The 26841-nt window shown below is 36.0% G+C and overlaps 1 protein-coding gene and 1 long non-coding RNA gene across 5 annotated transcripts; one reads left to right on the top strand and one right to left on the bottom strand.

Moving 5' to 3' along the window:
- The first annotated feature begins 210 nt into the window (after window positions 1-210).
- On the top strand, window positions 211-26232 carry LOC100265348 (probable aspartyl aminopeptidase). 4 transcript variants are annotated; one of them, XM_010660473.3, is made up of 11 exons: window positions 211-469; window positions 1013-1097; window positions 4546-4681; window positions 5051-5323; window positions 15721-15868; window positions 16723-16962; window positions 17533-17665; window positions 20342-20523; window positions 21372-21484; window positions 24181-24285; window positions 24573-25787. In XM_010660473.3, coding segments are annotated over exons 1-11 (1608 nt in total). In that variant the 5' UTR covers window positions 211-277; the 3' UTR covers window positions 24574-25787. The 4 variants fall into 4 exon arrangements, with proteins under 4 accessions (XP_010658775.1, XP_002266672.1, XP_010658776.1 ...); XM_010660474.3 differs by lacking the exon at window positions 24573-25787 and adding an exon at window positions 25862-26232 and having other exon boundaries at window positions 217-469; XM_010660475.3 differs by lacking the exon at window positions 24573-25787 and adding an exon at window positions 25855-26232 and having other exon boundaries at window positions 217-469.
- On the bottom strand, window positions 24369-26082 carry LOC100243056 (uncharacterized). The gene is made up of 2 exons (XR_002031566.2): window positions 25485-26082; window positions 24369-24817 (listed from the first exon to the last, which is right to left on the bottom strand). It is a non-coding gene; the product is annotated as an uncharacterized LOC100243056 (long non-coding RNA).
- Window positions 26233-26841: the final 609 nt, after the last annotated feature.

The raw sequence follows: 26841 nt of genomic DNA, 5'->3' as shown, positions 1-26841 counted from the left end.
TTTAAACTATATCATATTTTTAATATTTATAATTTTGAGTTGTCATTTTAGATTATATATATATATATATTAGGTTGTATTTTTATATAGAAATTTAAATTAAAAAACACTATATCTTTTATTTTTAAAAATAAAAAATAAGAACATTCTCCAAACCCACATTTAATTTATTTTTTATTTTTTATTTATTTTTTCCTTGTTACATTAATAAAATAGAATGCATATTAGGACCAATGAGACTTCTCAGCTGAGACTCTGAGACTGAGGGCCACAAGCAATGGCGGCGATAACTCGGCTGCACCTCCACCACCACCACCACCACCACCACGCTTTTCCGATCATCAAACCTTCGCTACTTTTATCAAAACTTTCTCACTCGCCCTCCTTCTTCCCCAATTTCCACTTTACACCTCTCCGCAAATTTTCCCTCTCCCCATTACTCTGCTCCATTTCAGATCAACCTCTCCAGGTTCCCTACCTCATTCTCTCTTTTCATACCCTTTTTATCTTTTCCTTGGTTCCCGTGAAAGCGAGGAAAATCGAAGACAGTTGGAGAAAGTTTTGAACCTTTTGTTTTTTTTCTTTTTCCTTTCTTTTGGTCATTTCTCAAAATCGAAAAAAGATTAAAAAAAAAAAGAGCAAAAACAAATCAATTCAGCTTTGCGAATTAGTGGAGTTTTCAGTTTTATCGTGCTCGAAACAGTGGAAAACCCAATATTTTGACTTCTGGTTTGTTTTGTTTTCCTGCATTTTCTACTCAACCAAACGGTGAATATCTTAACTTTTTGGGACTATGCTAGTCACTTTTGATGGATAGAAAACCGAAGAAGGCATAGAATTGAAAAGGAGTGAATTTTTTGTTTTCCAAGAAATGAAGCCAGATAACTGAGTGGCTTGGGTGTCATAACATGAGAAATCTGATCCAAAACTACATTTTCCTTCTCTTTTCCTACATTTTCTTGACTTCCAAACAGAGTAGTTGTTTATTCTAACATTTGCACTTTTAAAACAGAGTTCTTCGGGGGCAGGATCGCCGTCCATAGTTGGGGATCTTCTGGATTACCTCAATGAGTCTTGGACTCAATTTCATGCTACAGGTAGTGCAAAATTCACTTTTGAACATGTGAATTTTGTTCTGATTTAATTTGATTTTCTATTATCTTCTAAAAATGTGTTGAGGACATTCTTGTTTTCAGTATTCCTTTATATGGTTGCTGACACAACTTGGGGGGGAGGGGGAGGAAATAAAGTTGTTGATCATGTATCTTATGCTGTTCTAATTTTTATGAGAAATTCACCTAATGTTAGCTATATATATTTGTATTAGGAGCATTTGAGTGGACGCTTTGTCTTCCTGGTCCCAAATAGTAACAAAAATATGGGATTGAAAATTTTAATTTCTATTCTTTTTCTTAGTTCAAACAATTACAATAATTTTTTGTTTAAACTTGAATCTACATGATATAAAACATGCGAAACTGAGTTATTTAAGTTGTATTTCTTTTAGTGGTTTAAATCCATTTTGAAGTTAAATAAAAGAAATCAGCGTATGAAGTGTCCCTCTCTACCTAGTTACATGACAACCAAATTCAAAGTGGCAATAATTTCATTAAGTAGCATTTTATCTGAAAGCAAAATAGTTGACTTGAATTGCTTGACGCTGATAGATTTTTAAATATTTTGCAGGATAGAAATGTGTCTTGATCGTAACCATGATAAGTGTCACAGGAAATCTAGTGTTGGCTTATTCAATAAAAAAAGTTTGGTTTTTGTTGCATTATCAGCACTGGAATTACCAGTTTGATACTGTTAAAACAAGTCCAACTTACATCTGTTATTAAATATTATGAGCCAATGTCAACACGATATTTTAGGCATGGAAAGTGGTTATGAAATTAGAATATAGGTGGTCTAGTTATGTCCTTGTATCTTATTTACTTGTCTGGGACATGAGCATGAATAAGCCTGTGCATAGTATGAGGAATTGCTGCTCCTTTGATTGAGCTCTTTGATTTATTGATCAAACAAGAATTTTTGCTGTCAATTGAAGTCTTACATAGTGTTTGGTAAAACCGAAATCTTAACTTAATTAATTAAGATGACTTTAATATGAGTTTTCTTTAGTTTGTTAACTTAAAACTTATTATTTGATATTTGCTTTAAGTCTTGAGGGCAATTGGTAAAACCAATCTGAATTTTTTTTTTCCTGAAACTGTTGAATTTGGAAAAGGTGATGAGAATTTGAGAGTTTCATGTAATGAGAACTTGAAACTATTTGGATTAAAAAAAGGTGATTTTTTTAACTTATTAATTTAATGGTATTTCTACCACAAAGGTGAAAGGAAATAGAATGGAAGGAATTAGGACCATAATTAGGAATTCAATCAAAGTGTTTACCAAATTGTTAGGGAATGAAACTAATTTCCATTGAGTTGCTTACTAATGGTCAGGAAATTGGAGTGAAATGTATATATTTGCTATAATGTTCTTATACAAAGGGATATTGAAGGAGATATCTTAATGTTGTTTTTTAGTAACTTCTCTTTCAAGTTAATTTTTGGAAATCATACATCAAGAATATTATAAGATGGGTCAATAATAATCTAAGGTATATATAATGCATGGATTTTTTTGGTCGGTCAAGGGTTATGGTTTTATTTGAAAATTAAGATGTGTTTGATCAACCCTTAATCATTGATACAAGTTTCCTTGTCTATGGTCAAAATTCCCAATGTCTTAAAAATTTAATATTTTGTCTATCTAAAAGATACCATTCTTCTTGATGAAATATATTTATAATATTTTGACAATGTATATTTTGCATTAAAGATGGAATTCAAGCTCTCTAATGAATTTGCAAAAACATATGATAAATCCAAAGAGTAATTCACATATAATAAGCTATAACCTAGTGGTGCTTTCTTTTTCATCAGTCCAAAGGTTTGAAGACAAAATATATGAGAATGAGTTTTGTGTTCAATATGGTTTTGTGTTCTAATGAGAGTGCCTTCTTGCCCAAATGTAAGGGAGGCAAAGGAGAATGAGATTTCCATTTTATTTTTTTTATTTTTTTGGGGTGGGGGTCATGGTGATAATGAAAACCATTCCTCAAAGTTGAAGAATAGGCTTCCTCCAAATTTGTGGGACCAACTCACCTGTTTTTTAAATTCTAAATTGAAGTGAATAGATTGAATGACTAGAAAGGAAATGACTCCCTTGAATCCATTCCATCACAATAAAGTAAACATGTTGATAAATTAGTTTGATTTTAAGGAATATTATTCAAATATTTTTCCAAACATACTTGACATGCTTAATGATTTAAATTAACTTAGTAAGTCATAGTACTTCTTTGAGTCAATTAACCAAGCACCCACTTCATTTTTTTGATAAAATTCAATTGAGATGCTTAGAAATTAAATATTTCTATTTGGGTTTGAACTCTATTCTTGGCAAGCTTGCTTCTTAATTGCATGATAGTTTTGTGTGCTTTATAAATTAATGTTTTATGCTAGGAAAAACGATAAATAGCCACCAAAACCTTCATACAATCCAAGAAAGAAATCTGGGTGATTCCTCTCCTATCTTGTGGGAAAATTGGTGGGAGAGGCTAAGCGATTAGAAGTTGGAATAACCATTAATTCAATTTTTGCATTGTTTCTATCCATCATTGGGATTTGGTTGGTTTAAAGTGACATTGGTGAATATGCTAATTTGGCTTCTTAATTTTTTGGTCTACTCTCTCTGTCTAGTTTTTGCAAACTACAATAATGGGATTTTTTTTTTGTGTTTTAAATATTTGGAATGACAATTGGAATTTGTCCATTTGGTTGGTGTTTGGATGAAATATTTTGCTCAAACTTCAAGTTCAACAAAACCAATTGGATGTGCAAATGGAAAAGGCCTTTATTTCACATGTTGATGCTACCTATTAGTTATAAAAAGTTATCTCATTTCTAGTTTTAGCATCCCTCTTATAATCTTTCTGACGTGGATTCTATTTCTTGACTAGGTGACACTTTGAACCATAAAGAATGGTTTGCCTAACTACCATTTACTGGAACTATTGTATGTTTACTAACATCCATGAAACTGACATAATCATGCTCTATTAAGTTATAATTAGGATATGCAATTCTAGAACTTTAGGCTCTGATGATAGGGATGTTAGTTGTTAGGAAAATATGCTACATGCGTGGTTATGAACTGGACCAACTGGCTAGTGGCAGTTTCACAATTCTTTTTCCCATTGAAATATCATCAGTTTGATGTTTCTATATACCTCTGTCAACACTTGATGCGAGTAGCACAATAGGAAGAAGTTCTGATAGGGAACTTGTCATTCAGCCGTCTTTCAAAATTGTAATGCATTTGATTGATGTGCCTATTAACTCTTATATGAGAATACCTGTTAGTTCTTTTGAGGTGACATGATGCATTGATCTTGTTGGAGGAAAATGTGAAATGTCCTTTAAATTGATTTTTATGGTTGATAAGGTATAAAACAATGTTTTGTTCTGATTCAAACTCTAATTTTCTGTACAGCTGAAGCAAAACGACAATTAATTGCTGCTGGTTTCCAGTTGTTAAATGAGAATGATGAATGGGACCTAAGGCCTGGTGGCCGCTACTTATTCACGCGGAACATGTCTAGTTTGGTTGCCTTTGCCATTGGAGAAAAGTGAGTGTAAATTAACACTTTGAACTCTCAGCACTTGAGGAGGATCTATGACACTAGATGTACTGAAGCAACCTAGAGAGCAAACTTTCAAGAGACCCACTAACAGAACTAGTTGTATTTACTACTGGTTTTCTGTTCTCCATCTTTATAAGTGGCTCTCACTTTCATAAAATATTTGTCATTTTTTTCTTTGCTATCCCCTTCTTCAATAATTCCATCTGCTTCTATTGTTTCCTGTTCTGGATGCTTTCTTATCACTGTTCTTTCTAGTTTGTGATAGCCTACAACTTTGAAGTTCACTTTGTTCTTTTTCTTTGATTAACTTTACTTTGTGGTATCGTTAATGAAAGGCTTTTGTTAGTTTTTCAGGTACAGTGTTGGTAATGGTTTTCACGTGATTGCTGCACACACAGATAGCCCATGTCTAAAACTAAAGCCAAAGTCTGCAGCTTCAAAATCTGGTTATCTTATGGTCAATGTGCAGACTTATGGAGGTGGGTTGTGGCACACTTGGTTTGATAGAGACTTGAGTGTTGCTGGAAGGGTCATACTGAAGGGCAGTGATGGTTCCTTCTTGCACAAGCTTGTCAAAGTAAAAAGACCTCTTTTGCGAGTACCAACGTTGGCCATTCACCTTGACCGGTTTGTTGCTTGTTCCTTTAAAGACATGATATTTTTAATTATATTCAATGAATTAAATGTTACATAAGTTTTGGTTTATATTGGACTGTCTTTGAATAATTAAAAAGCATTCTATGGTCTATATTATAGTGATGCTATAGGTTTAATATAGAAAATTCACAGATACATGCATGTAACCATGTCTTGGTATCTAGATTACGGAGTTGTCATTTTGGAACTTTAGATTTGAAGCCTCCAATCTCAAGTTAGTGTGTCTGAACTTTAGGCCTCCCTTAAAGAGGAGCTGCCTTTCTTCACTTTACCTAAGATGGGGTGGCATAGTTCACAATACACAGTAACTTCCCCAATTTGTCTACCTATGTCGAGTAGTTGCATAGCTGCTAAAACCACCTCCTTGGGTAAGTCTTCATGATTAATTCTTGGATGCCATCTTTTGGATTATTGTGGCATCAATATGTTGTTTGGCCTAGATGTGTCATGGTCCAAAACCCACTCCAAGGGTATGACGGTCATTTCATACCTCAAGCCCAGAGACTCAAAGTGGAAACCACACAGACATTCATATTGTAACTGGAAATTCACCAATTATCAAATTCCTGTTCAGAGTAGTAGGACAAAATTTTAAAATCTCCAAGTATCAACTTTTAAAAAAAAACTAACACATCAATCAGAGTGTTATTGTCCAAATAACTCCAAATTCAAATAATTTAAATGGAGAATTAAATTTTAATATCTAAATAATGCCCAAAATAAAGTTTGAACCAAAATCCTAATAGAGAAAAATTCCCCAGCCTAGCCATCACTTCTCGCCCGAACTAAGAGTACCTGAAAAATTATCAACGAAGGGGCATGAGCTTAAAGCTCAATAAGGAATATTAATACAGTTTCATGGATCAAACATTTTCAATCATGCTTGCAAATAGGAGATATAACATATACTTATTTTTATAAAAACTTTTGAGTTCAAAATACTAATACACTCAAACTTTTCAACAAAACTTTCTCATATCCTTTTCAAAACAATTTCTCATCAAAACCAAATCGAATGTATTCAAAATACCTTTACTCTGGTTATCAAATAACAAATTGTGCCCAATTAGGTGGGGCTTCATAAATGAGTGGCTAGTTTCAAATTTGTTCTAATTAAGGTGAACAAAACCAAATGTCAACAATTATAACCCGTTGACTAGGGCCATATAATATCAACTATTAGAACCCGTTGATTAGGGCCGAAAATGTCAACAATTATAACCCGTTGACTAGGGCCATATAATCCAGAGTCAACACTTTATTTTATTAATTCAAACTTACAAAACAAAATATCATATCTCCTCAATTTTTCATTTTTCATAAACAAAGAAAATTCTCAAATATACTTTCCATACAAAACACATATTTGATCCATGCGAAAAGATAAAAATAATATTTTTACACATTTCAAAATACAATATAAAAAAAAATATTTTCTTTTATAAAAATTTGCATTAATTTCCCTTACCTTGAAGAAGCGTTCAAAAACTTGGAGTATTTAGCTTGATGAATTTACTCCTCACCTAACATAATATCATACACAATTATCTAAAGGTAAAAATTTGACAATCCTAAATATATTTTATTTAGTATTAGGGATCCTAATTAACTTTTCATGCTAATATTATTACTACCCAATATTATTTTCAACTTCTTAAACAATAATAATATAATTTAATGAATTTCCAAATTTTTTATAAACTCATATTTCTTCCAAATCTTATTCAACCATTTATTTCTTTTGTATACTTAAACTAAATTAAAACTTTTATTAAAAACAATTACTATTATTATTACTATATTTTTTTCGATACCCCGTAACATCCAAATAGTCCTGCTGTAAGTTACTTACAAGCATCCAAATCACACAATTTTTACTATTATTATTATTAATAATAATAATAATATCATTATTATCATTATTCTTATTAATCCCAATGTCCCCTCTTACTTAACAAAGTACCCCATGTACTTTTAACAACTCTAACAACCCCACTAATTCTACTCATTATTTTTTTTTATAGGAAAGAACAAATATATATATTGAAAGAATAAGTACAAAAGAAGGATGAGGAATCCTCCCACCAAAGATAAAACTAAACAACACAATAAAAGAACACGAAACTACACTATGAAAACTACGAACAAGCTCTCTTGGCTAGACCATCCCCTCGGAACTACACACTGCTAGCCAATCTATTTGTAACATGTTAAAGGGAATGCCCTTAAAAACCGCAGAACAATAAGCCCAAAAAGAAGCTAGGAAGTGAATGGAATCTCATAGATTCTCTGAATTCCTAGCTTTGTCCTCAAATATCCTAGCATTTCTTTCCCGCCACACAACCCAAATTAAAGCAATGCACACATTTTGCCACAAAACTATCCTTCTTTTGGAAGTGTCAAAACCTTTATAATTGATAAACATCATGTCTGAAATGCTTATCGGAGGAACCCAATCCATCTTGGCTAGCTAAAATAATCTGTGCCACAACCCCATGGACAAGGAACAATGTAGGAAAAGATGATCTACTGATTCTCCTTGCTTCATGCACAACTTACAAATGTCAGGACTAAGAGCTTTGTAGGATCTTCTCAATTATAGCAAGTCATTAGTGTTTACCTTCTTGTGTGCCACTAACCAAACAAAGGACTTGACTTTGAAAGGGACTTGAGAATTCCATACAAACTTAGTAGGAAAACAAGGAGATAAATCGGGCACTTGGGACAAGGCTATAAAGAAAGACTTGACTATAAACAATCCTAAAGAAGATAAAGACCAGGATCTCACATCTGAAGCCGAGGTGGATAAATGCATACAATCAAGAGATCACATGAGGCATTCTAGATCTTCTATCTCAGAATCGGAAGGATTACGGCGGAAATTAAAGTTCTAAGAGAAAGGGCGAGCAGAACCGAGAATTGAAAAAATAGGACTATTTTTATCCGTGACTACTCTAAATAGTCTTGGATATTGGGATTTCAAAGGCTGGTCCCCCCACCACAAATCTTCCCAAAAGCGAATTCTTTCCCCATCTCCTACCACAAACCGAGTATGCTTGGAAAAATCTTGAAAGACTTGTGCAATAACCTTTCAAGGACAACGATGTGACCATCTGACTAAAGTGTTGGCATCCCAACCATTTGTATGTGTCCCATAAATGCTTAGAATGACCTGATGCCACAGAGCTGTACTCTCCCTAGGATATCTCCACAACCACTTCCTTAAAAGAGCAAGATTCCTTAAAGAAATCTTTCCAAATCCCAAACCCCCTTTTACCCTCGACTTACACACTACATCCCAACTAACAAGATGATCTTTTTTACCTTTTCCAACCCCTGACCAAAGGAAATCCCTTTCCAATCTCTCAATTTTTGTAGCCACTGAAGCGGGAATCTTAAACAGAGAGAGAAAGTAGCTAGGAATGTGGGAAAGGCAAGAGTGGATAAGAGTTATCCTACCTCCGAAAGATAAGTAAGCCTTTTGTCACCCGTCTAATCTCCTTGAGATTCTCTCAATCACTGGATCCCAAAATCCACAAGCAATTGGGTTCCCTCCCAAAGGAAGACCCAGGTAGAGTATGGACCAATCAGAAGCCTTGCAATCAAGCAACAAGGCTAGCCTAGAGAGATGATCCTGATCAAGGTTGATGCCAAAAATATTACTCTTGTCAAGATTGACCTTAAGCTCAGAAATTTGCCTAAACACTAACAATAAACTCTTAAGAGTTTTCAGTTCTTCCGCGCAAGAGTTAGAAAAGAAGATGGTGTCATCTGCAAATTGCAGATGGGACACCCTAGTTCTATTCCTACCTACCCTGAAACCCTCCAACAAACTTTTTCCTCAGCTCTCAACATCATTCTACTCAACACATCTGCAACAATAGTGAACAGAAAAGGGGATAAAGGGTCACCTTGCCTTAATCCTCTAGAAGTCTTGACCAACCCTTTAGCATTTCCATTCACTAGAATAGCATAAGAGACTGAAGATAGACAACCTCTTATCCAATTCCTCCATTTATGACTAAACCCCTTTTTCTCCAACACGTGATCCAAAAAATCCCAATTCACATGGTCATAAGCCTTTTCAAAGTCAATTTTGAAGACAACTCCTTCCTCCCCAGATCGCCTTTTCTCATCCACTATCTCATTGGGTAGAAGAACTCCACCCAAAATTTGTCTCCCTTGAACAAAAGCGCCTTGAGTAGAGTGGATAGTTTTGTGTAGTACTCCTCTTAATCGTCCTGATAGAACTTTGGTTATTACCTTATATAGGCAAGTGATCAAGCTAATAGGTCTAAAATCTGAAATCTTCTTTGTCTGCCTTTTTTTGGGCAAAAGAACTATGAAGAAGGCATTGGTGCTTTGATTAATAATCCCGCTACCGTGAAACTCTGCAAACACCCTCACTAAGTCTTCCTTGATCATATCCCAACAATCCTGAAACACTGCAATGGTAAAACCATTAGGCCCCCACACCTTATCCCTATCTAACTGACAAATGACATTAAAGATCTCTTCTTCGGAGAAAGGGGAATCCAGCCTAGATGCACTCTCTCCTGAGATTGGGGACCAATCTATGCCTTTGACTCTCCAAGACTCTCCAGGAGGACTTGAGTAGAGCTTTTTAAAATAAAGTAAGATCTCCTCTGTGATGCTCTTAGAATTATCCAACACCAAGCCTTTTTCATTCTCCAAAAACTTGATGAAATTCCTGTTTCGTCTGCCATCAGCCACTTTATGAAAAAACTTTGAATTGCAATCCCCGTCTTTAACCCATTTCACCTTAGCTTTTTGTCTCCAATGAATTTCTTCCCTCAATATTAATTCCTTTAGCTCCCCTTTTCTTAAAACTCTTTGAGCATAAAGATTATAAGAGAGAACCCCTTCTTGCTTAATGGCATCAATGTTAGATATTTCATCCAAGATGCTTTTTTTCCTTTCCTTTAGCATTCCAAAAGTATTCTTATTCCAATATTTCAATTTTGCCTTAACAAATTGTAACTTCCTCATGAACCTGTGACCCTCCCAACCATTGCCTTCAAATTCTCTCCACCAACTACTAAAGCACTCTTTGAAACTTGGATATTGCAGCCACATATTCTCAAACCTAAAAGGTGTTGGGCCCCACTTGAAAGGATTGGTATCCAAAACAATTGGCCAATGATCGGATGTCCATCTAAGAAGAACTTCTTGAAGGCTTTGAGGGAAGAAGAGCTCCCACTCATTTGAATAAAGAAACCAATCCAATCTCTTGCACACCGACGACTCTTATATGTTTGACCAAGTGAAAGGGGCATTCCGTAAGGGGGGATCAATTAATTCACAATCACTTATAAAACCATCAAAATCCCTCATGCTAGAAGTGAAACTAGAGCCACCCAATTTTTTTGAACTTCTCCTTATAACATTAAAATCATCACCCACACACCATAATGGAAAAGAAAGGCCAAAAATGTCTAATAGCTCCACCCAAAAATCCTTCCTAATTAAGGGACTGTTTGGGCCATAAATTGTGGACAACCACAAGGGTCCACATCCATCCAACAAAAACTTGATTGAAACAAAAAAGATCCAATTACCACCTCCTCACTGCTCAATTTCTTTGAGTCCCAAATGATCAAAATCCCTCCCGAAGCCCCGCACGTCGGAAGAGCAGCCCACTCCTTATTCCTAACCGACCAGACACTACCTACAAACCTTTTATCGCACACCTCTCTTTTTGTTTCCTGAATCATCACTACATCGGGATTCTCGAGCCTAAAAAAATCCTTAACCACCCTTCTTTTTTTCCTAGAACCCAAACCCCTAGTATTCCAATTGATGATTTTCATAAATACACCTCATTGACCCAAAACGTCCAAACCAACGCCAACAGATCTCAACTATTTGTGTAAAATCTGTTCTTCCGCCTTGAATACACCTTAAGGTCCAGAGAACTTAAGACCTCACAGACTTTGGCCATTTTGCTAGGGGAAAGGCCTTCTATTTGGAACCTACCCATCGGGGGGGACTCCGCATCACCTTGGCTAACTGTAACCAGGTTGGGAGGCCCAAGAGGCGAGTTGGGATTAGGCTTAAAGGATTTAAAACTCTCGGACAAATGGTTCAGACTGACTAACTGGGACACTACAACATCTCGGTTAGGATTGCCAACAGACCCAAGACAAAAAGCCCCATCGCCATCGTCATCTTTTTTGGAAAAAAAATCATGTTTAACTCGAGGTTTCGTAGGAAACTGAGACTGAATGGCTGAATTGGGAAGAACGGGAACAGAAGGACTTAGGTGTGGAAGAACCAAGCTAGAGGGAGGGGGAAGAAGAGACAGAGATGACCGAGAATGTTGATAAGAAGATACCTCGAGGTTTTCCACTCCCATCATTCCACAAGACCCCACAGAGTTGAGCCCTTTTTCTCTAGTTACTGGATAAGAAGGAAAAACAGCGACTGATGAGCCACGATGAGGAAAACCCGCAAAACCCTTAAAACCTGCTCTATCTTCACCTTTAGAGAAGTTGGGTAATTTATCCTTCCCTTTTGATAGAAAAAGAGCCTTAAGAATAGACCTTTGATCCGCATCTCCACTCGGCGGCGACGTTCCTTCCCAATCCCCGAAACACCTTTTTCGACTCCCTGACGAACGACTTGGACTCGCACTGAAGCTCCGTTCCAACTGTGTTCCCGCTTCGAAAGAATCTTCCTTTGGAAGATCATCGCTAGCTGACGACGGTCTCTCAAGCGTTAGAGGCTCACTTCAACTTTGACCCCCTTGTCGACAACTAGAACTTGGAGGGAACGGGGCATTCCACAGCTTCTTTGAACCACAATTCAACACGGAACCCCTCACTTGAGCTTCAGAAGCCTCATATCCTACCTTCCCCTTTCCCTTTGCAGAGGGGTCATCTCTGCGTAAAGAGCCCTTCATAGAGATGGGTTGTTTGCCTCCCATTTCTTGACCCAACAACGAAAGCGGGCCAAATAAAGAAACTCCCCTCTTCCGACCCAAGTTAGTTTCGACCTGTGGACTGGGCTTAAGAGGAGATTGGGTCCTTCTCCCTTGTTTGGAGGCCCGAAGCCCATCCTCAACATTTGATTGGGCTTTGTCCTCTCCAACCCAAACATCTCCATCCTGCCTTGACCCGACATACCTTGTTCTCAGAATATTTGAATTCAAACTGAAAGACTGGGATGGTTAGGACCAGCTGTTCCCCACTGTTGGTCTTCTCTTGCCACGTGTCCCCATAAGAGCAAATTCAACCTTTTGACAAGCTTTTCCTTCCTTTATTCTGCCAACTACCCCATCAGAAGACCTACCTACAACTGTTGATTTAGCCTCCTCAGCCCTCTTTCTGCCACCTATCCACGAGTGAGGTTCAAGCTTCTGTCGAGTTGACTCACCCATTTCCCTAACGTCTTCCTTTCCAGCCACTGCAATTGAAACTATGAACTCCCATCCCCCATTTCATACCTCGATCAAAGCTGGGAGAATTGATCGTTCCTTCATTACAACTTTCACCCTTGCCTTGCTAAGATCAAATAGTTTTATTGTTCGCCAATCGATCTCTGTTACGGTCCCCCACTGCTCTATAATTTTCTTCAGATGCACCTCAGACCATAAATGAAATGGCAAACCCCATAATTCTAACCAACCTTCTCTAAATTTCCCCTCTATTACTGAATTTTCCTTTGGCGACCATCTTCTTAACAAGATTGTAGGCCCACCCTTGATCCTGATAAACCTTAAATCGTGGAGGGGTAAAGCTTCCTCTATGGTTTCCACAAAAAATAATCCTTTTCCACCGGAGAAGGGGATGATAGTCACCACACCTTTATGCCCTAATCTTTTCGCCAAAGCCCGGCTGACCTCAGCCCAGTTAACAGAACCAGCATGACATTCGCACACCACAACTCTCGCCTATCTCCCGACTGGAACAAGGCCTCCTCTCCTTGGTCCTTCTTCTCTGACTACATTCGCGAAGGACCGGCACAAAGGACCCACATTTTGTGAAAAGTCCCTTTTTCCCTGCACTGTCTTCCATTTTCATCTGTACTCGAGGAGGGGACCACCAACATTGAAGACAACACAATCTTTAGATTTTCCCATCCCCTACCATTCTCTCCCTCAAGTATTACCAGGAAAGTTGACTTTCTGTTAGAAGCGAACTCTAAGAGCCTTATAAACCTACCATGATTGTTGAAGCAAACCTCCATTAAATGGACTTTAGTTTTTCCTTCGAATTTTCTGTTGAAACCCATGAAATTCTTCATCTCAATGGCCTTCATCAAATGTTCTATCATCCAACCAACCTCTTCCTTCTCAAATCCTAAGGCATAAACAGAGCCTCTACTGCACTCTGTAAGCGAACACCATTTTCCCCTGGCCTCACCTTCGAACCTAACCAAGAACGTCTTCCTCTCCACAGAGACCTTCAACGTCCTTGGCATTTTCTCCTTCACCAATTCTACTCATTATTATTATTTTAATTTATTCCACTACCACTATTTGCCTCTCACGATTACATTTTTTTTTTTTTTCTTTCTTTCTTTAGTGCCTCAAATCCAAAATCTAGAAACATGCAATTCTTTTTCTTATTATTTTCCAATCCTTTAAGCCACATATAATCATAGATTTATTTACTCATTTAATTTTTAAAATTTCATTGTTTAGATCTATTCATCTAAAAAAATAATTTCGAATTTCCCTATTTTCATCAATGAAACAACCTATATTCATAATTTCAATCTTTTGATCTTAAAATAAATTAACTAAACTAACCCTAATTTAAATTAAAATTTTCTAAAGAATATCTAATGTGTTCAAAACTAACTAACGAATATAATATATTAACTAGGGTTAGAATTTTACTTGGAAAAATCTGAACTTCTAACTCTAGACCTCCAAACCTTTAGCCCTACGTTCTCCAATTTTTTTATTTTTGGTTAATAGAGTTTTCTGAATGGAGAAGATGAGAGGAAAATCTAATTTATACTTAGAATTTTTAATTGTAAAAGGACTCTTTTACCTTTAATGAGTTTAATTAATTCATTAATTAATTTTTAATTTACTATTTTGCCCCTAAAGTTTATTTTGGGGTATTACATCTCTAATGTCCCACATTGGATAGGGGAGAATGTTCTTGGCGCTATATATGTAGAGGTTCCTCTTAATCAAGTAGACGCGTTTTAAAGCCGTGAGGACCCCTTTAGGTTCAAAGCGGACAATATCTACACTGTTGGGAGTGAGTTGTTACAAATGATATCAGAGCCGATCCCCGACCCCGGTGTGGGGGTTTATTTGGCCCCGTAAGGGGTGTTTGTCTGTTTAACCCCACAATCCCATGGGATACAACGAGGGCATTTTGTCTGCATGAGGGGGTGTTTGTAATGTCCCACATCGGATAGGGGAGAATGTTCCTAACGCTATATATGTAGAGGCTCCTCTTAACCAAGTAGATGCGTTTTAAAGCCGTGAGGGCCCCTTTGGGTTCAAAGCAGACAATATCTACACGGTTGGGAGCGGGTTGTTACAAGATGAATCTGTCTTTATTGCACAAAAAGCAAGTGATTCCATGTTTGAGAGCCAGGAATATGAAATGGAAGATGGTTACTGAGTATTCTTCTTAATTAGCAAAAAAATATGGAAAAGAATCTATTAAGGTTCTTTTAATACACCAATCTTCAAGTGTCAACTATGTGGAATCAAAGAACAGGTGTTCACTTGAGTCAAAACTTCTCAAAACATTGATAAAAAATTATGTATTTATGATAAATGGAAGTTTGAATTGTTAATGGACTTTTATATGACAGATAGATCTGAATGCCTTAATGGCACATATTGTGTGAAATTTACCTATCTTTAATTGCGTACTTTCTTCTTGGTTAATTAATTGAGGAATAGACCATGGATAAGATCATTCAAATGAAGATAACTATAATGTTAACAATAATAATTTAAAGGAACATCTCTTGGATTTAGAAGTCAGATGAAGAATTTCAAGAACTCAGTATGTGTTGTAGTACATATATTAAAATTTTATTTTCCAAATAAGTAAATTCATTTTTCTTTTTAGGGGTGCACATAAGAAATGCATGCATAATTCTATTTCATTATTTGGGTGACAAAATCCATTTTGTTTTTTGGGGTGCACATAAGAAATTCCATTTTGTTTTTTCTTTTTTCATGTTTTCAGTGTGTTGCTTAGATGGTGTGTAGCTTTGAATATTCCTTTTATATTTTGGTTTAGTTTTCAAATCACTGAAATGTTTGAGAATTTAAAACTGGCTTTTACATATGGTTTGTAAATTGTTAGTTTCTGTTGGTTGCCAAATCTGTGTGCTCACTTGTTTTTCGGCCTTCTTTTGTTGTTTAGCACAGTGAACAAGGATGGATTTAAACCAAATCTTGAGACTCACCTAATTCCATTACTCGCAACAAAACTTGAGGAAGCATCTTCAGAGTCCAAAGAGAAAAGTACCTCATTATCTTCAAAAACTGCTCATCATCCACTGCTTATGCAGGTATCTTTTTTCGTTTTTCTACAGCCCATGAGGGAGTAAATCTAAGGTATCTTGTAAGGTGATTCTATAGGCAGATTGCTGAGGACATAAGTCTGCTGGTAGTACTGGAACTAGGCCACCCTATGGTTCTTTTTAATGCTGCTGCAGGAAGAAGAATGTTTATTATATTAATAATGGTAGATTTACCAATTTTTCTAAAAGCTTAAGTTTTTTTAGGCTTGTGTGGCCCTATACTGCATGTGGGAGGCACAAACAGTAGTAGCTGCAAGATAAATAGATGGGGGGAGGACTTGAACCTAAGAACTCTAGTTGACTAGAGCTTTGATACTATGTTGAGTTACCAATTTTCATAAAAGCTTAAGCTCTTAAGGATTTAGACCTGCATTGTATATCATGCTCCAATATTAACTAAATAAACCATATTGTTTCATAATATGTTGAGAAATATAGATTTATTTCAGTTAGTACAAAAACAAATTCACTCATTTAATTTGCTGCTTACTGCTTAGAACAAAGTGAAATGTTTTTATTTGTTTTATTATACAATGACACCTGTTGATAAGTAATCAGAATCATACAGTTTTCTTCACATCTTAAAGGGAAAATGCAAATGGTTGGACCATTCAAATCATTGTCCTACTTGGTGTATATTGGCTGCATGTACTGTCATACTGTTGTTAAATTGGTGGTATGTCATTTCTATTGTTTTACTTTTTTTTCTTTTTTTTTCATGTAAACATTAGTTTACCTACTTTTTATGATAACTATTTAAAATAATGTGTGCTGCAGAAGGATTGTAAAAAATGGTTGTAGGTGTTAGCATTTGTTCTTAAATTTCACTATGTCATTCTCAGGTTCTATCTGATGAGCTGAGTTGCGGCGTTGATGACATAATGAGTATTGAGTTGAATGTTTGTGATACACAACCTAGCTGTCTTGGAGGTGGAAACGACGAGTTTATATTTTCTGGAAGATTAGATAATCTTGCTTCTAGTTACTGTGCGTTGAGAGCACTTATTGATTCATGTCAATCAACTGGGGATTTGTCAAGTGAACATGCCATTCGGATGGTTGCATTATTTGATAATGAAGAGGTAAGTTTTTCTTGAGCAACTTTCAGCCTTATATAAGATGGCTTTATTTCTCCCGTGTCTGGAGATATATATACACATTATATTTCGTAAGGTATGGATATCATTATATCATGTGGGTGAAGAATGAGGATGAAGCTCAATGATTTAATTGTTTTATTTGCTCATATGTCTTCTCAATCCAAAAGTAATTTAGAAAGAATCTCAGTCCATATCCTTTCAATGCTTCAAGCATGGGATGCACTAAATAAAATGGTTTGTAATGTTAGAAAATTTTCAATGTTATGGAAGCTATCTTTCTTTTCTTGGATTTCTTCACTTCAGCTTATGATATTTTAAAGATTTAAAGAAATGAGTGGCTAATGAGCAATAATAGCTTGTAAGTAACATGATGTTGTTTCAAAATAGACTATTGTAATCTGATTTTCTCTGATCTTCTCACATCAGTTTACAGTTTTAATTGGTGGTGTATTTGAAATTCTCAGCACATTTGTATATTTTGGAAATTTTTTGTATGCACTTCCAGCAGTGTTAGCTAGATTCTAAATTTTGTTTCTAACCCTTGTTGTGCAGGTAGGTTCAGATTCAGTTCAAGGAGCTGGTGCACCAACCATGTTTCAGGCTATGAGACGTATAATTAGTTGCTTAGTTCATGAGTATGTTGGTGAGGGTGCTTTTGAGCGAGCGATTCGTCAATCTTTTCTTGGTATGCTTGAGTTAGAATCTTTTAAAGTTTGGCTTAACCAGATTTGTTAGTAAATCATCTTCTTCTTCATATTTTTTGTCCATTTATCTTAGAGAAAGTCTATTTCCACTCCATTTTTTTCTTATTCAGTGCATATATGTTTTTTTGTATTCATTCATGATAGAAATTCTTTTTATGCAATAGATAACAAAAAGGTAGGGTGGCAATATGCCCACCCTCTATTTTGTTCTCCTTGTGCTTGCTAGTTAAACTTATTTTTTCCATCCATAACTCAAGTAGAAAACCAAGGCTCAATAACATGCAAATAATTCTAAAATAAGGGGTGTCTTGACTTTCTGGGTTTGTTCATTGTATCAAAACTCTATAGAATGAGACAAACACATACATAATACACTATGTGCATATAAACTCACATATATTTGGTTTATAGAATTAAGTATGTAAATACTTTAACATATAAAAACCACAGTCAACTCAAGAAAGCCTTAAATCCCAATTAATTGGGATCTATAATGCCAATCCTTTTTGCCTTGCAGCTTCATCCTGGGCCACATCTCTGTTAAATACAGTAAATCATATCGTTTCTTGCCACATTCATCTGTGTTCTTTCTGTCATTCATCTTATCCATGTGACATAATTTCTTGAAATAGATCACCCCCTTATATGTATATTCTTTTGCCTTCACTGCAAATGACATAGCCATATTTAGATGACATTTGTTTATCCTCTATTGGTGCCAGTGGTTGACTTAAGAAAATGAAAACACCTTTTCTCTGATGAGGTTCTATAAAATTTGCAATTTCTTTTCAGGTGGGGTTGATGAAGGTAATTTAATTAGGGTTCTGTAGGGGTAGTGGCACTGGAGTGGGTGGGTGTGGCTCTTGCCTCCCCACCATGACTGCTAGTTATTGGGAACATTTCTAGCTTTGCATGAATCTGTGAAAAATTCAAACAAAATCTTGGATAGCTTTAAAATGTGAAGTTGCTTTAGAGGATCTAGTGCCTAGCTTCTTTGGAAGATTGCAAATCTAGCTTCCATACGGTTAGTATGTGGAGGAAAGAATAAATGCATTAAAAAATGCAGATTATTTTCTGTTTCCTCTTTGAAAAAACAAGCAAGCTATTAATTATGAGTTTATGCACCATTGCAGAAGTAGAATAATGTAGGGACATCTCAAGGACTTAAAGATAAGTCCTATTAGAACCCTGTACATTAATGCTATTTTGGTTAATTCACAAACCAAGATATTTTTGTTGTTTTGACCACCTTGAGACATTTTGGTATCCCTGTACTAGCCATCCATGTCAACAGACAGATTAAGGGCTAATGCATGCCAATGCAATAATAGCCAAAGTCTGGGATACCGTCCTATTTGCTCAAGTAATAAGAGGCTCCTTCTTATTAATCCAATCACTTTTTTGAATATACATGGAGCATATTCTTATTAAAAGACATGTTTAGTACCTTCAAGACATCCATAAGGAGGGAGAGGGTAAGGCTGATGTTGCCAATACAATTCAAGGAGGCTGTCATGAGAATATGATCTCAGGAGTTATTTGACCAATATTTTCCAAAAAAAATAATTTGAGAATTGTATAGATCAACAATAAAACTAGTTATGCTTCCCAGGAAAATTGCTAGGTGGCCAAGAAGTAGTTCAATGAGATGAATTCATCCTCAGGTGAGGAGGTGAGACGAATTAAGTTGGAAACCAGGAGAGATGTTATTTGAAACAAATCTAAGGTTTCTGACACAGCTCAAATGTTTTACAATGAGAGGTTGGGGTCAAGATGGTTTGGTCAGTAGCCAAAGAAGCTCAATGACGGTGTCATGGGAGTTGATATGAATTAGTGCAAGCTGAAGGTTTATGAGTGGAAGACAAAGATGTGGATTGAGTTAAAGAGGAGATTTTAATTTTTACAAAGACGAGGTTTTTTGACAAACAAAAATGCAGAGCAGGAGTCATGTAGGAAATTTCCAACAACTGGAATAGGCAGTCTAAATTTTTAAATATGTGAAGAGCAAGCATATCAATAATTGTAAGGAGGAAATACATAAATACACCCTATAAAGGTAATTTAGCTGATCAAGGGAGTTTTAAATGGAATTCCTTGCACATAACTTTTGTTTTCAATGAGAAGTCTAAGGTAAGATATTGTAGATTTGATTTGTTGCTATGAATATGGCTTGCCACTCTACTTCAATGCAGCAAAATCATTGTTTCTGATCAAAATATTTATGTTGTTACTCTATTTTTCTTTATTCACCTTTCTAATTGGATATAATTCGCAAGTTACAATTTCCATGAATCTGCACAATTATGATTATTCCTTGGTAGAACAGTTTTTACTTTTGTCACTTTTGGTTCTAATAATTTTTGCATTTTGCTAAACTCTTGTTAACAAGGATACAGACAGAAAGGAGGGGGTGGGGATGGGGGTGAGGGGACTACTGGTGTTCAGCATGAGTTGTCACTCATGTTGACCTCCAAAGAACTGGAATATATGATTATGGGAAATGACATTGTTGTTAACCTAATACGGTATGGTGTTAATTGCCAAAAATAAGATTGTTCTTGTTACTTTTCTGACAGTTTGTCTTTCCTTTTAACTACTACATCATCTATTACATTAGCAGGATTTTAAGGGCTTCTTTTTCTATGCTCTTTGTACAGTTTCTGCAGATATGGCTCATGGAGTTCACCCAAATTTTATGGATAAGCATGAAGAACACCATCGGCCAGAATTGCAAAAGGGACTTGTTATCAAGCACAATGCAAACCAGCGCTATGCTACCAGTGGAATTACTGCTTTTCTTTTCAAAGAAGTGGGAAGAATCCATAACCTTCCAACTCAGGTAATTTCTATTTGAAATGATTTAGTAGAAAAAAAAAAGAGGAAAAATTATCATATGTTTATTCTTTTTTTGGCTTTTACTAGCTATTTATTTAGTTTTATAAATTCTCCCTCTTTGGTAACTAGATGAAGATTATGGTGATTCAATTCAATGGGATCACAACCATGCATTAGCATAAGGAATAAGTAAAACATTTATAAACTTTCCCTGGCTAGTCAAATAAACTAATGCATAATGACCCTAAAATAGTTGTTTGCAATCAAATAAATATGAACTAGGGGGCCACAGAAAGAAATGATAAATTAAGGTTATGACAATGGGAAAATAAATAAAGGTGAGGAAAAAATGGAAGAAGAGAGAGGATTTAGGTTTTATACCATGTCCGTGTCAAGGAAATCTTTATATAAGTGTGTTGTGTTATGTCCATGAACTATACAACAAAATGAAAATGTAGGCTATAGACAAACTAGATGTGATTAGAGATAACTTTAATAAGGAACTAGGATACCTGGCAACCCTTTAGTTGATTTTTCAAACCTGAATCTGTCTTTCTTAAGACATCAAAATCAATATAGATGAGATTGGGATTGAGTAAATGGTTTGGGTTTCAAGTCAGGTATTGGGTGGGTCAGGAATCACCACCCTTGTGTGAAGAAAGTGATCAAAATTTCATCATTTTTTCAGAAGAATATTTCTTTGAAGTTATGGATAATAAATAATAAATAATTGACATGCTTTTTCCAAATGAAGAATATATAGAGGTAGATTACATGTTTCACTTTCTTCATTTCAAGATTTAAAATTGAGACACCAGAAACTGCATCTACTTACCATTCATTTCTCTGTAGGAATTTGTTGTGAGAAACGATATGGGATGTGGATCTACCATAGGTCCCATACTAGCTTCTGGGGTTGGCATCCGCACTGTTGATTGTGGTATTGCTCAGCTCTCCATGCACAGGTATCATACTTATTTTGATCTTGGCTCATACATTCATTTCCCTGGTGTAACATCTAGTCTCCCACAATAAAGCTGTATTCAACAAGGTACTCCATTAGTACTAATAGGCTACATAGGGGGTCAATCCTACTACATCTGAGCATTAAGAACACAAGAACTTCGTTATAAATTACCCTCTTTCAGTCTTTCCTTGTACAAACAAACTGTTGATGTGCATGGGGAAAAATATGGGAACCCACTATCCACTAGGATTTCCCTTTTCTCAAGGGGGATGACACACCATCTGATCTAAATTGCTCACTTTTAAGAGAATGGAAACAATTGTAAAGTAGGGCTTTTAAATTTTCTGGTAGTAATAAATAGAAGATTTATTCTTCCTGTACAACTCTCACTTTTAAAGAGCATCAACAGTCCATCCACCTGCTGATGGTAATAGATCACAAAGAACTGTGAAGAGGATTTATGTAAAGAGGTCAAAGAAGTTTTATTGTAACTGCAATAAACCTAACCTAAGACAAAAATTGAATGATAGTTTATAAATTTAAAATACAACATAACTATTATCCAACTAAATCTGAAATCTCAGAAGTGTAACTTTACGTGTTTTTCAATGCCAATCATAATTGCACATAGAACTTTCTGATCTCAATAGCCTTCAAAGATTAGTGTTATATTTGAAGTTCCTTTGATTTATATACATGTTTAAATGGAACGAAGTTTTTAGTTTGATAAATGACAGACTTATTAGAGCTCCTTACTGTTTGCATAATGGAACAAGTTTTAGTGATTCAGCTGAATTTGAGTAGTTGATAGCATGGGCCACCCATTTGATGGAGTACACCTTAAGCACCTATCGATCTTTCCGTCAGTTTGACAACAGAATGCATAACCTATCTGACCTCAACTTAAGATGCCATGCCATTTGAAATGCTTTTTAGTTTATGGACAACGGTGTAAAGCACAATTGCAGAAGCAACCTTAAAATCTAAATATACCATCCTCTCTAGAAATTTTGGCCAGACTCCCTCAAAACTTAGCTGTTAAAAAATTGGACGACTGAAATAGTGGCCAATTCTAGCCCAAAAAAGTCAGCAGCCTGGTTTGCTTCTCCATAGATATGTCATTTTCACACACATGTCATAATTATATATAAGATTGAAACATCCCCGTTGTAACTGTAAGGAATATTCTTCAATCAATATCTTTCTGTGATTCAGATCCCTAGGGTGTAAAGGCATCTTCTAAATCTGTTCATTTGTTTTGGTTACAGCTATGAGACCACTGTTTCCATCATTTGTGTTGGTTACCTCATAAACTTTCTCCATTGCTCAATGTATTCCTCTTACTGAAGTTGAGCTTTATTCAGAGTTAGCACTATGAATCTGATTTTATACTTGTGATGTCTTAATTTTACACCATGTCTATCACCTGCAAACAGATAAAATTGAATTGTCAATTTGTATCTTAGTAGTCAGTTATATTCCACAATTCTGCAGGGCTCTTAGATTTATACAAGAAAATCTGTTATTTCTCCACCTGAGTAGCCATATGTTGAAATTTGGGATATTTTTTTTCCTGTTTTCTTTTGTCATGATCTTTGCTTTCTCAATCCAGTTAATAATTAAGAACATCTCAGGGCAGTAAATCTCCTTGTTGCTAGTTTTAGATCGGTTTTCTGTATCACAATAAGAATATGATCCCGAATTCCAGTACATTGTCTGGATTAGGTTCTTCCTTGTGTTTCCTCCTTGGAAATTCTTTTAGTTGGAATACGATCTCTGTAGAAGCTCGATGAAGAAGATACACTGTTTTTTCTCTGCTTTCCTTCCTATATATTTTAATCTGACATTATAATGTTATGCTGATAATGGTTTAACAAATGGAAAATGGCTGTTGTCATATGTCCACCATCAATGATATTATTGCTTGAACCATGAAAATAGAGGGAGAAGAAGTGTTCCTGTTAGTTGTCCAATCACATGCAGCAAGTGAAGTAGCTACGTTTGTCACAGGTTATGTAGTCACTGCTGTAGCCACAATTAATCAGATAAAAGATCAGTAAAATTCAGAAATTTAAAGTTTATTAGAAAGCATCTCTATTGGGTCCGATGGTTTGTCTAGAGAGTTTCATCAAAATTCAGAAAATTTGCTCCAATTAAAATAACTAAAGAGAAGTTATTTCATCTGTTAAGAAATTTCACTAGTGCCAAGAACAACAATGGATTCAAGTTCAGTCAAGTAAAAGTTCACCCCTAAAGGCTTATAGTTTTGAGAAAATAATTAGATAAGCAAACATTTTAAACTCTTGGGCAGAATTGTTCATCTCTACAAGAACTTATTGGTGGTTTCAAACAACAGGGCACAACAGAGCAGACATTCAGTTGTTTGATATCTGATAAATGTGCGATGATTTACATGCTTGACAGTGATGCAACCATATCAAGAACATGGACTAATTTTGCGGATCTATTTAATGTACTACCTAATTTTCCATAATTCAGTTGTTCTCCTACCCAACAGGATCAGACTGGAAATTTCTCTTCTCGTAAAGTCCCTTGCTGGAGAGAAAGCAAATTGTTCTTTTAGTTGTTCTTTTTGCTGCTTCCATTTCACTGTGCTGCTTGAACTACATTTATTTTGTGTGTTCTTGGTGCTGATATACAGTGATACTTAATTTTCCTTGTCTTATATTGCAGTGTGAGAGAGGTATGTGGGAAGGAAGATATTGACATTGCTTACAAGCATTTCAAGGCATTTTACCAAACATTCTCAAGTGTAGACAGGAAACTGAATGTGGATTAGTGAGTTATAGTTTTAACAGCATTTGAGATTATTATTTATTTGTCTGGTTTATGTTATGAGGGAAAGGGAGACACAATGGATATGAATAAGCTAGAACATCATATTCAATTCATCTTCCAAAGGTCAAAAACTTTATTTTGCCCCCACGAATAAATTTTTTTAAGAGATGCATATTTGGTTTCGTAATAAGTATTGCGAAGAAAAGATGCCACTGATACTCTGCCCATATGGTTTTGTACAAGGGAGGGTGGGGACCTTAGTGATGCCATTGTGTTCATATGATCAGGGTTTGCTTGATCGACTAGGATTTGAGGTGGAAGTGGAACTTGAGCCATGGCTGGGATCTCGATTTGGGTTCGAACTGGAGCTTGTCTTGGGGAGTTTCTCCTTCATCTCTGCCAGCAGAGCCTGATTTTCCTGGTTGAGCTGCTGAGCTTTCTTTCTTAGCCTCTCATTTTCTTGGATTATGTAGCAGTTCTGCAAGTACAGCTCGGAGTTGAGCTTCTCCATACTCATTCCCTTCTATTGCCCCTGAAATTAAAGACAACATATACAAATGATCTCAAATAGGTAACCTTCGATTGCTATGAGGAGATTAAGGTATCACATTAGTACTAAAAATCTTCTATACATGGACAAATAAATGTATGCATATCCTTTCCAATAAAATGAGAGGAGAGAAAATTGTGGAAGTTTGAAGAAACAGAAGTTATTGTGAAAGCCTTGTAACCTTCAACAGAAAAGAAACGAAGAGAAGGCAAAGCTTGTTAAAGAGAGATATTGTTAGTGGCTTTGCCGGTGAACCACATTCATTGATGTTTATATGGAAAAGAAAACTGACGCCCAAATAGGCAAATCTACTTCCAACTGAAAAAAAGAAACACCCATTGAGAAAGCCACCTTGTCTGCCTTTCCTTGTAAAAGAACACAAATATGCAGGACTTTAACGGTCCATAGAAAGGTTGTTTATCTGTAGCTTTTGAATAGAAGAAGTAGCTTTATAAGATTGTTAAGGCTTTGGACAGAAAAGTCGCATGTGTGTAGAGTGGTGAAAAGCAAAATAGGAGGGAAGATATTTGGGAGATAACAGAGAGACGAGTGTGGGGTTGCCGCCTGCTGCCTGCCGCCTGCCGCCTGCCGCCTGCTGCTACTGAGAGGGGGAAGGGGGAAAGGTGAGGAAGAGGAGGATAAAGCTTACCGCAACTGCCACAATAATCATGCATGTGTGGGGCTGTGAGCACGGGACACAGCCCAGTAAGGTGATGATGGCAGGCACCAGACTTGCCCGAGAGGTGATGATGGCAAGCACCCACAGTTTTCCCAAAGTGATCCTGGGTGTATATCTATACAAGTATATAAAAATATATATACACATATATATAGACCTTTCAACTCTACTGGCCTCTTGTAAATTCCTCTCTTCACTGTGCCAAACTGTTGATTCACATTTTTCCTGCTTGCGTCTATGAAAATGATGGTATTCATGTGCTTTTTTCGTTTTGCAAAAAGAGTGGCACCTGTGGATTGTGACTAATTAGACATCGTGTTTGAATGTTGTTCTGAGTAAGATTACAGGGCGCATTATTGGGGAAGAGGTGGAAGAAAATTAGTAGAGGGTGCCAGTTAAGGCAGAAAAGTTGAAGGACATGATGATACAGAAGAAAGTTTATGCCCACTTTTTGTGAGACTTAGCTTAATTCCAGGGCCGTTTTTTGTCTACTTGTCCAGTTTTAGCTTGATTTCAGGAAGCCCTCTGGTTGTTTTAAGCTTACATTTCCTTGTTTGAGAATTGAGATTTAGGCGGGCAGGGACTTCACCTCTGTTAATTAGCTGTCATTTGCATTCTTTCAAAGTACAATCCCCTTGCTTCACTTATTACCTAATACCTATCTTACCTTTATATAAAGTGGTATTATTTATTTATTTAATCAATAAAATCAAAATTATTAAAATAATTTGTCTTTACTTCCATTTTAGTGACACGAGATGCTGAGTAGATTAAAGCCTTGACTGAAGACACTTTTGAAAATGGAAATGTGATATGACTCAGAAAGAGAAAATTACGGGCAAGGGGCAAAACCAAAACATACTACAAAGGCCTTTGTTAGTGTGAAATCTTAAGGACGGTGGGCGTACTGGAAAATCTAAACTATCAATTCATCCCCCACCATTGGACATGCATCGCACTTGCTGTTATTTATGAACCACTTAGGGCTGGTTACCTGTAATTCCTAATTACCCGTAATCATAAATGTACATTGAGAATCAGTCTTACATGTTGAGTCATGAATTAGAGATGCATTTAAAACCACTCTGTTGGTGGGTCTCTTTGTAACCAGAAGTGAAAATTTTGGTAGGTAGGGAACAATAGCTAAGAGCCCTGATAGTACCACTTGGATCTAGAACCTACGTGTTGATGCTCGCGATTTCGATAGCCGTACCAGTGATTGATTTGGAGGGTATTTTTTTGTTTGATCAATTGATCAAATGGTTTTCATCGTCACACCCATTTCTCCAAAACTCCTAACTCTTTTTTTTTTTCCTTTTCCCTCCCA

Source organism: Vitis vinifera, chromosome 13 (assembly GCF_030704535.1).
Source record: "Vitis vinifera cultivar Pinot Noir 40024 chromosome 13, ASM3070453v1".
Taxonomy (NCBI): Eukaryota; Viridiplantae; Streptophyta; class Magnoliopsida; order Vitales; family Vitaceae; genus Vitis; species Vitis vinifera.
Note: the sequence above shows the minus strand (reverse complement) of the source record. Positions and strands in the feature narration are given on the sequence as shown.

Excerpts from the sequence above, each read along its gene's own strand:
- LOC100265348 (XM_010660474.3), top strand. The coding sequence starts at position 278 with ATGGCGGCGATAACTCGGCTGCACCTCCACCACCACCACCACCACCAC. Across the intron at positions 15,869-16,722 it reads ATCATCCACTGCTTATGCAG|GTTCTATCTGATGAGCTGAG; the intron begins GTATCTTTTTTC and ends TGTCATTCTCAG. Across the intron at positions 20,524-21,371 it reads TCCATAACCTTCCAACTCAG|GAATTTGTTGTGAGAAACGA; the intron begins GTAATTTCTATT and ends ATTTCTCTGTAG.